Here is a 10,436-nt window from a genome sequence, read left to right as displayed (position 1 = left end):
ATGCAGCAAGGAGAGAATTAAGACTCCCTGATGTTTTATGTAATGAACACAAGAGCATCTAAACTCTAATGGAGCATTGTAGTGGAGGGATGCTGTGTGTATCGCTATCCTTCACCACAAACAGAAAAGTTTTGTTTTTTCCCTGTATTTAACAATAATGTTCAGTACATTAACACTTCAGTAGGGTGGAAAACCTTTAATGGCTCAAACATGACTATATACAGTACATAACTTACAATTTAACAGCTGGGAACAACGCACAATAATCTTTTGCGTACATCAAAACATGAGGGCAGACGTTTTGTCCTATGTCACTGTCACTGCTCTGCAAAGTCCTCATACAGCTCCAATACAAGGAGGTCTCCTGTAATAGGAAAGAGCAGTGGCTCCCAAAGTGGCTAATGCAGGGGGGCGCAACAAGAGAGAAACTTTGTTGAAAGCAGAAATGCTGTTACACAGTTAAAGTTACACAGTATTACACTGTTACACTTTTAATCAATCCAATGTAAAGGGGATTTGTCACTTTATTATTTATTTTGTTAAATAATAAGTGGTAGTTTTATGAATTGCAATGCTTAAAATAAATTCCAGTGGAGTTTGGAAGCTAGAGGTGTGTGTGTGTGTGTGTGTGTGTGTGTGTGTGTGTGTGTGTGTGTGTGTGTGTGTGTGTGTGTGTGAGAGAGATTTTCTTATCTACAAAAGGGGGGCCTTACAGAAAACGTTTGGGAACAACTGGGATAGAGGAAGAGCAGTAAACACGATGACGCTGGCTCATTACCTGATTAAAACCAAAAGGCTCTTTATTTATTTTACAATGTATTTTACAATTTTCACTGTGGTAAAATGAACAACATAATTAGAATAATAGATGGCCTTTCCTGTTCATTGCTGTTTCTGTTCAATCACAACATGGTTGTTATATCACAACAAATACTTCAAACTGGGCTCATTCTTTACATTTTAAGGACTACACACACACACACACACTGCAGTGGGTTTTGGATCGCTTATGTCAACCATGTGCCACAGAGGGCCTAGAAGCTGCCGTCCCACCAAAATAAAATGATAATGTACAGTCAGACTTTCCAGACATCTAATTGGTATAATTAGAATTTTAATGTTGGCAGAGAACAAAGTTTTATAAATCCTGCATTACAAAACTATAAAAACTATTCCGCAAACCTGCCTTCAACTTTTGTTCTACCTCTGGCCCGTCAGCAGATGCATGACTAACTGTTCATCTTCAGCCAGGGAAAGGCCAGTGTCCAAAGCTGTGCTCTCCTCCTCTTGCTGCGTCACTTTCCTGATCTTTCCTGATGGGATCTCGTCTTCGCCATCGCTGCTCTCACTGCTGTGGTGACGCTTTCCCTGAATGCTTCTCTCCTCCTCCTCTTCCACATGTGAGCCCAGTTTGTCAGGATCTGGCAGGCTGCTGGGGTCAAACTCATCGTCACTACTGTTAGCCAGGTATGCAACCACTTCATCCTCCTCCTCCGAATTCTTGCCGTGCTGCTTGCTGGCCTCCCTCCTCACTGCCTTCGCCTTCAGCCTCTTCTCCCTGTGTTTGGCTTTCACTTTGCGGCTGTACTCCTGCTTGTCAAACTGTTGGTCCTCAAGCTTCAGCCTCTCCTTAGCCTTCTCCACATTAATGCCTGAAATCTCTTCCTCTTCTTCTTCCTCCTCACCTGCCATTTGTCTTCCTGACTGTTGTGCTGGCGGCCATATCTGCACAGCCCTCCCTTCTTCACTGAAAGTCACTTTAGTGTTGACTTGAAATTTTCTTTTGAGGACCTTCTTGGCCTCTTTGAATTTTGTTTCTTTTTCAGGATTGATTTTTAACTCAGCAGTTTCTTCTTCGCTCTCCTGGGCCTCGGTCAGACTGAACACATTCTTTCGCTTGACTGTCAGCAGGTCAAAATCCCTTAGATCATCATCATCATCATTCTCATCCTCACTGCTGTCATCTATGGCAAGATATGGTGTCTTTTCATCATCTGTTTCATCATCATCGCTGCCTGAATCTTCCACTTGTGTGCTCTGGCTTTTGTCTGGAACTTTTCCACTCAGTTGTTCCTTAAAGCTCCTCAATTCCACCTCTTCTTCAGACTGCTCTTCCTCTTGTTGCCCTACTTTCTCAGCTCTTTGCGTTCGAGCTTTATTTAGGAAGCGCACCCTAGGAGCAACGGCAAGACCAAGGGAAACGGCGTACTCCTGAAGGCGGAGTTTCAAAACGTCAAATACATCTTTGTTCTTCATGAGGAAGACGGAACGCAAGTAGGACACAAAACATCTCTGGGCTCTGTTCTTTTGCTCCGTCTCCTGCGCCAGAAATGCCTCCAGTTTCTGTTGGACATTCTGCAACTTATCCGGGTTCACCTATAAATCAATAAAAAAGAGAGAAATGAAAAGAAATCCATGAATGCAGATGGTTAATGTTGTGTCAAACATCTTTGCTTGTTTTATCATAGCCTGCATGTCAGGTACTTCTGTATCGTGTGATCAAGAAAGACACTCGGGGGAGTCAACAAATGAGCGATTAATTATTAATTCCAAGCACAATTTGGATCATTACAACAGTGATTAACGCCCCACTTTAAGAGGGGAATATAAGAAAGAGAGAAAAGTTCAGGTATATAAAGCCTGGAGAAGCTGGACTCCAATTATTTGTTTGAAGGTAATGAAGGTTCTCCCCCGCACAATGACTACTGTGAAGTATCAATGGGCACAAATGAATGCTGAAACTTCATAGAACCATTTGAATTTGTCAATGGAGCCTAAAGACAAACGAGCTTTTCATTCCCCCAGTCAGAGAGCAATGCCACTCAATGTGTTTCTTCTGTTACATTTCTGTCTGTACTGCAAACTTTGTGTTTTTCCTGGTGAGATTGTAGATGTGTCGAGCAGTGTAACCACAAAAACATGCAAGTGTGTAGGACAAAGGTATTGCAGTTAGTATTAGATCGCAATTGAGATCATTTCACTCACTCACTCACTATTGGAGTGTTTTCCTCTCATCATCTATTTATGAGAGAATAAAGTGCAAATTCTAATTGCAATGTGTGTATCACAATTTCATTAGTTTGAAGAAATCATGCAGACTGATGCACTACTAATATCCTAATATATATATCTATCCATTAATCCATATATTTAGTGAAATATAGTAGTATAGTATAGTATTTACCAGCCAGAACCCTATGCATGAGGTCTCACCTGGATCTTATTGATGGGGACCTTCTTCTCTTGAAGCTGAGTGATCATGCCCTTCTCCTCTGAGGGCAGCAGCAGCAGCAGCGCCTCCCCTCCCTCCTTGTACCTGGCTGTCCGTCCCACTCTGTGGATGTAGGTGTCTGCATCCTCTGGACAGTCAAACTGCACCACCCAGTTGACAGCAGGGAAATCCAGGCCCCTGGCAGCTATGTCGGTGGCGAAGAGCACAGCATTCTCCTTTCTGAGGAAGCCATTGTAAACCTCCACCCTCTTCATCTGCTGCTGCTTACCATGCAGAGCCAGCATCGGTATGCCGGGTCTGAGTCGGCAGAAAGTCCGAAACAGGTACTGCACTTCCTTACAACAGGCAAAGAAGACTATAATCTTTTTCTTCAGGTGGCTCCGAATGAAGGAGAAGAGCATGTTGACCTTCAGGTGGAGCTCACAAACCACAAAACTTTGCTCCAGGGTGGCTGGTGTGCTGAACTTGGCTTTTTCGTGAACCCAAATGTACTCGGGGTCTTTGAGGCTGAGCCGTGCCAAGTCTTTGACCGACTTGGTCTGTGTGGCAGAGAAAAGCAGCGTTTGTCGGGACTTGGGGAGATTTTCCACGATGGCGTTGAGTGTATCTGCAAAGCCCATGTCTAGGATTCGATCAGCTTCATCCAGAACTAGCAAAAGAATACAGGAGAATCATTTCATCAATGTGTCCATGGCACACTATGACAAGACAATAAACACGCCTACATGATACAACTCAAAAGCAAAAATTAGCCGCAATTTTTAAGTTTAGTTTGCATCATAATTTAAATTAGGGATATGAATAGTGAATAAACTAATAAAAAGGAAACCGGGCATGCGAGTTAATCTGTGTGTGCATCCCCAGGACATTGGTTCCTGATTAGTTTAGCAGTATGGAGAACTGATACCATTCCTACATGACATATTTACTAACCATCTGTATATGGTGCTGATATTTGCTACTGTTGGGCAAATCTAAAGCCTGACAGTGAAACTATGTTGCCATGGTGACCAACAAGGATTGGCCTTGGCCTTTATCGGCCTTGACCTATATCTTGATTCTCATGCTATGGAATTGTTCACAGGTCATATGAATACCTTCTGTCATCAGAATAAGGGCTATCAAAACAACATCCTTCAAAGTTCCATGACTTTTCACAAAAAATTGAGCTAGTTTACTTATTAAACATTACTTTTCCAGGACTGGAACAAAATACTGTTTCGGAATTCAGGAATTACACGACTGTATGAAGCCATTAATCCACGTAATATACACGTGTACATCGGATGCAAATGCTCCAATCAGCTGTTTCTCTCCGTCTACCTACCTAACACACGGAGGTTGGAGGCACTGAAGGCGGCTGTCTCGTCCATGTGTTGCAGCAGGCGACCTGGGGTGCAGATGACGATATTAGTGCGGTGAATCTTCTCCGATTCGGTCTTCAGCTCCTTCCCACCGATGACAAGCCCCGCGGAAAACTCATGGTTCTTTCCCACTTTGCGGAGCAACTCAAATGTCTGGTAGGCGAGCTCTCTGGTCGGGGAGATGATGAGAGCACCCAGGCCGTCCATAGCGCTCCACTGCTGGCGGTACAGACACTCCAGCACTGGGATGAGGAAGGCTAAAGTCTTCCCGGAGCCGGTCTTAGCCGCGCCCAGGACGTCTTTCCCCTGCAAAGCGAAGCCAACGGTCTGCCTCTGGATTTCCGTGGGCTGTCTGAACTGACACGCCTGCAAACCTAGCAGGGTTTTCTTTGATATTGGGAAATCGGAGAACTTGACAGCCCCCGTGGTGTTTATATCGCCGTACTTACTGACTAGTCTGTCTATGTATTCGCGCTCCACCTTCCACTCCGGCTGCTTCGTCTGTGCTCTCTCTCGCTTAACTCGTGCTTTCGTCCTGTTATATTTTTTCTTCCACTTCTCGAAGTTTCTGACATAATCGGCGGTACCTTCAACCTTCGCATTTTTAGGTGTCTTCTTGGAGGTCACTGAGTCTTGTTTATCCATGTCTGAAAGCAAAAAAAGGAGGAAAGGAAACAGTCTCACGAGGGTTTTGGCAGTCAGCGTGGAAAGACCGTTCTCGTTGCTGCTTCCTGTTGTGTCTTATTCTGTGTGGTTTACCGGCCGTCTGCAAACAGCAAAGAATGCATTTACCACCACCCAGTGGTTTGGAGTGTATAATACGTAACCTTACAGACTTTATGTTACTTACACACAACCTCGTTCTATTTATCAGACGAGTTGATGTTAAATACTGCAGTAAAAACATTGAAGTTCTACCAACTGATGATTTTGAGGGAATTTTATTTAAACTTAACCCTTACCCTTTCCCTGCGATATTCCATATATTAAACTCTTTCTTTTCAAACTCATCCCGTTTTCCCTTACTAAATACCCACCCCTTCATACTTACTCCATATGTATAGATCAGGGGTGTCAAACTCATTTTAGTTTGGGGCCACACTTTTGGCCCAATTTCGATTCAAGTGGGCCGGATTAGTAAAATCATAGCTTAATAACCTATAAATGGACAACTTCCCTTTGTTCTAGTGCAAAAAAGTACAGGTTCATATTGAAAATGTACTTTTATTTAACTATCTCTCTCTCTCTCTCACACACACACACACACACACACACACACACACACACACACACATAAAAGTAAGGTGACAAATCATCTTTACAGTGGAATTATGAAATTGAATGAATTAAGCTATTCTTTGCAAAAAAGAACACTTTTTACCAGCACATCTTTTCAGTGACTGGTGTGGCCTTCAACGTTGTGCTGCAGATCTTTACAAAATATAGGTCAGAGCAGCTGTCAGTCCGACAGCTGTCAGTCCTCGGAAAATCACCTTTGTTTAGCGCTGATGTGGTAATGCTGCATTTTGATCGCGGTATGCCATGACTTCGCGGGTGGGTCACAGAATCGACATGCGTTGTGGGTATGGACAGTGTACGCTCTCTCGCGGGCCACATAAAATGACTCGGCGGGCCGGATTTGGCCCGCGGGCCTTGAGTTTGACACCTGTGGTATAGATGATGGAGTAAAATCCCAAACTGATTGACTTCGTGATATATATGATACTTCGACGTGCAATATTTATGTATATACACACACACACACACACATACTATACAGTAAATATAGTAATGATAAAATAAAATAGTCTTCCTTCCTTCTCATACATACAAAAGGTGTATTGTGTATAGTGTGTATATATGTATATTGTGTATACTGTTTTCTTGTGCGTATATTGTTTAATTGTGTGTATTTGTACATTGTGTATACTGTTTTGTTGTGGGTATATTGTTTATTGTGTGTATTAATCTTGTATTTCTCTGCTATCCTATGCTTTCCTATCCTATCCTATCCTCTCATTTAAACCAGCCCTTTATATCCATCAGCTCTTTTAAAACTATTACCTCCGCATTGTATTATGCACATAATACAATACAATAATACAATTTCAATACAATCGATATTGAAGGAGAGTGATGTATGCACATACATCACTCTCCTTCAATATCGATTTTCAACTGATCCTCACAAATTTAACTCATGTCTTCACAAGGGCTATAGAACTATATTATATGACTAAATTCTGTCATGAAAACCTCCATGATAATATATCTTCTGCTGAGCCTGTAAGCCTTAAGGTATACTTCATTTTAATAAAAAATGGCCTTTAACCTCTTGGCAGCTTCCTTTACCGTGTAGTTTCTTCTGCTCTGGGTGCGTCACGTGCCGCTTCTGAACGCGCCCAGCGGTTCGGCTCAGCGTTTCTTTCAAAACAAAAGCTTATTATTTGGGACGCGGAACGAATGAAAATGTGGAAAGAAAATTGTGAAAACATGACATTGGAGGAAAAATGCGAGTGCCATTATATCAGATAACAAACAAACATAACACACTAAAAGTGAGATATTCAAATGTTAACCGAACGGAATTATCACAGAAAAATCTGAACATTTATTCTATACTAGTGTTTTGACGAATTTTTGACATTTACGTTGATACGTTGGGTGGAAACATTATGAACATATCCATTCACGTGTTTAATGTTTTAACGCGTTTTGTACTGCGTACTGTTGCTTCTGTTTTAATTTCAATCGGAAGCAGCATGTCTACAGCCCATTTTCTCGTCTGAAATAACTTTATTGTGAAAGCTGTTGCCGGAAACTATTCCTGTTCTCTTCTCCTTAATACGCGATACTGTCTGCAAGTGCCTCATCGATAAACAGCAGCCGAGTACACATGTATTAGGACATAACTTTCATTTTCTGAGAGCCTGTAGTCCATATGCCATCCCAGCCATGGCAGAGAAACAGGACAATGAGGTAACTTCACCCTTTGCACGCATTAATACTCACAGGGGATTGGAATATGTTGCACTGATTATGTTTGCTTTTATGTTTGTCCCTATAAAAATACTTTAGAACTTAATGATGTCCCGTTAACCACACAGGCTACAAAAAGAAGCACGACATGCAGCTCCACCATAATCTCAGGATAATGTCGACCATAGTCGCTATTCAGCTAGTTGTCCCTCCTGTAAATAAACGTAATGTGAGATTGTTGCTTTTGGTCTGTCGGTAAAGTCCTCTTGTTCAAATGAACTGCAGATGACTGAACGCTGAAGAAAGGAAATTTCACAACATGAATACAATTTCAATTTCCTGTTGTGAGCACCCAGCAGCCCCTACTCTAATAATACCAAGGACCATTTTAATGTTGCGTTGTTAACAGCGAACACCAAAGTTGTAGAATAAATAAATGAGCATGAGTAAAACGTTTAGGCCGTGTGGTGTATTCAGCATACAGGTCAGCAGCTCTTTGCGTCAATCAAACGGTACTTGTCGGGTTGGAGTTTCACACTGAGCTAATGTTAGCTTTAGCACGCTTGTAGGCTCTGCTAGCAGTTTAGCTTCCTTAAAAATGAAAATGAAAATTGAATAAAGCCAGGTCGAGTTGAGCAGTAAAATCTAATGTTAACTAACCCCCTAAAGTTTACAGTGCAGCTTATATTGTAAATGGAGTCATCTTTGGAAACCTAACCAACAAACAAACAAATCCCTGTTCTAACTTTGGTGTCAGCAGAGAGGGCCACTTTCAAGAAAAACTGTCACAATAAGAAAGGGCAACATTGCTGATGCCATCTGTCCTAGGTTGTTTGGAGGAGACTTCGGGCTGTGAGAAGCTCATGTTTTTCCTTTCTGTCCTCATCAGGTGGAGGAGGCTGACCAGATTTACCTGCTGATGAAGGAGGTATATCGCATCTCCAGGAATGTGCGTCTGGCGTGGTTCCTTGGCAAACTCAACCACGTTATCTGGCCTGCTTCAAAACCTGAACTGGTGTGTTCATCCTCATGAATTACAAATTCACTTGTCAGGCATCCCCTAGGTTCCTGGAAGATCTTTGGTGCAAATTGCTGCTCCAGAGAAGTCAGTTTCCTGAGTTTTCTGTCAAAACCCCTACAGCTCCAAGATACAAAGCACTAAGGACTGCATGCTCATACCACCATATGTAATGCCTTCTGAAACTGATATAACATGCATTGACGGATAATATCATGGTAACTAAAAATGAGACATTGCCACACATAATAAGAAAACCAAATTGAGTTGCAGCAAGCCTTAAACCACAGGAATGTAATGTCACATAATTAAATGCCATTTGGATTTTGTTTTCATGTGCAGCTAAACTCGGAGAATGAGTTAGATCTGCTAAGCATCTTACCTAAGGGATGGCAGCCCGATTTCTTCCCGACCACCTCCCCGTACAGGATGATGCCATCCACCCGAGCCACCTTCTTAGCCCGCAGGTACCGCTTCATCATCGAGTTGGACCTAAGCCCCTCAACTGGGATCGTGGTAAGACGCTATTTAATCATTGATCTTGGTGTCAGTTTTTGAGAAAACAGTAAATAAGCTATGTAAAATAGGCACTGTAAGCTCTTTGTGGCATAGTAGTGGTACCTAGATCTGAAGCACTTCGGCATTAGACCAACATGTCTGTGTTGCCTGCTCAGTGACCAACATGTCTGTGTTGCCTGCTCAGTGACCAACATGTCTGTGTTGCCTGCTCAGTGCTTTCTGTCAAAGCTTTTATACAACCGTCTCTGTGTTTGTTCATGTGGTTCCATTCAACTATATTTATATAGCCAAATCACAACAAACGTTTTCTCAAGGCACTTATAGATACATTATCAGCTCACATACAGAGCATTTAAAAAGCCTAATATTCCCCAATGAGCAAGCACTGGGCAACAGCGGTAAGGAAAAACTTCCCTTTTAAGGGGAAGAAACCTCAGGCAGAAACTCTAGGTGGGCGCCAATCTGCCTTGACTGCTTGGGTATAAAAAGAGGGAGAGTGAAAGAGAGAGACACACAGAAAGACACACAGAGAAGCACAGAAACCATTACGATAGTACAAGTGTAAATATGACTCATGATATTAATACTATTAGCAGGACAGGGTCTTCATCTCTACAGGACAGGCTTCCACAGCAACCTGTGAGACGAGAGAACACAGAAAACTCTGGGAAGAAGTAGAGTTAGTGGAATGCAGTGGTAATGCAATGTCATGGATATGCACAGAAAGAGAGGGGAGTAGGAGAGAGGAACTCAGTGCATCATGGGAAGTCGCCCAGCAGTCTAGGCCTATAGCAGCATAAGTGGAAGATGGTTCCAGAAGAGAGGAGCCTGATTACTGAAGGCTCTTCCTCCCGTTCTGCTTTTGGAGATACTAGGAAGTAGAAGCAAGTAAGCCTGCATTCTGGGAGTGCAGTGGTCTAGGGGGTTAACAGGGTACTATGAGCTCTTTACAGTAAATTGGAGCCTGACAATCAAGAGCTTTAAAAGTGAGCAGGAGGATTTTAAATTGTATTCTGGATTTTACTGTAAACCGGAGCAGCATAGCTAAATTAGGGGAAATATAATCCCTTTTCCTAGTTTTGGTCAGAATACTTGCAGCTGCATGGACCAACCTGAGAGTCCTTGGGGACTTATTAGTGCAGCATGATAATAATGAATTACAATACGTAGTCCGGCCTAGAGGTAACAAATGCGCAAAGTTTTCTGCATCATTCTGTGAGAGAATGTGCCTGATTTTTGCGATGTTGCATAAGTGAAAGAATGCTAACAACAGATCCTGATCAAAGATGACTCCTGGATTTGTTACGGTGGCGCTGGAGTGGTC

At 42.5% G+C, this 10,436-nt stretch overlaps 2 protein-coding genes across 7 annotated transcripts in view; one reads left to right on the top strand and one right to left on the bottom strand.

Moving 5' to 3' along the window:
- Nucleotides 1–227: 227 nt before the first annotated feature.
- ddx10 (DEAD (Asp-Glu-Ala-Asp) box polypeptide 10) lies at nt 228–5,348 on the bottom strand. Its single transcript, XM_076141483.1, has 3 exons — nt 4,560–5,348; nt 3,214–3,881; nt 228–2,376 (listed from the first exon to the last, which is right to left on the bottom strand). Exons 1-3 carry the CDS (start codon nt 5,239–5,241, stop codon nt 1,201–1,203), a joined length of 2,526 nt encoding a protein of 841 aa, XP_075997598.1. The 5' UTR covers nt 5,242–5,348; the 3' UTR covers nt 228–1,200.
- Nucleotides 5,349–7,436: 2,088 nt separating this feature from the next.
- szt2 (SZT2 subunit of KICSTOR complex) overlaps nt 7,437–10,436 on the top strand; it is an 88,664-nt gene continuing 85,664 nt past the window's right edge. For all 6 annotated transcript variants that reach the window (XM_076141562.1, XM_076141563.1, XM_076141564.1 and 3 more), the window contains exons 1-3: nt 7,437–7,575; nt 8,465–8,590; nt 8,936–9,109. In XM_076141562.1, coding sequence (XP_075997677.1) covers nt 7,552–7,575; nt 8,465–8,590; nt 8,936–9,109 — 324 coding nt within the window. In that variant the 5' untranslated portion in view covers nt 7,437–7,551. The remainder of the gene's footprint in view (nt 7,576–8,464; nt 8,591–8,935; nt 9,110–10,436) is intronic.

Source organism: Genypterus blacodes, unplaced genomic scaffold (genome assembly GCF_046128005.1).
Source record: "Genypterus blacodes isolate CSIRO-AG114 ecotype Tasmania unplaced genomic scaffold, CSIRO-AGI_Gbla_v1 ptg000019l_1, whole genome shotgun sequence".
NCBI classification, from domain to species: domain Eukaryota; kingdom Metazoa; phylum Chordata; class Actinopteri; order Ophidiiformes; family Ophidiidae; genus Genypterus; species Genypterus blacodes.
Note: the sequence above shows the minus strand (reverse complement) of the source record. Positions and strands in the feature narration are given on the sequence as shown.

Coding starts and splice junctions, on each gene's coding strand:
- ddx10 (XM_076141483.1), bottom strand. CDS start 5,241: ATGGATAAACAAGACTCAGTGACCTCCAAGAAGACACCTAAAAATGCG. Junction 3,882..4,559: donor CTCCAACCTCCGTGTGTTAG/GTAGGTAGACGG, acceptor TTCTTTTGCTAG/TTCTGGATGAAGCTGATCGA. Junction 2,377..3,213: donor TCCCCATCAATAAGATCCAG/GTGAGACCTCAT, acceptor ATTGATTTATAG/GTGAACCCGGATAAGTTGCA.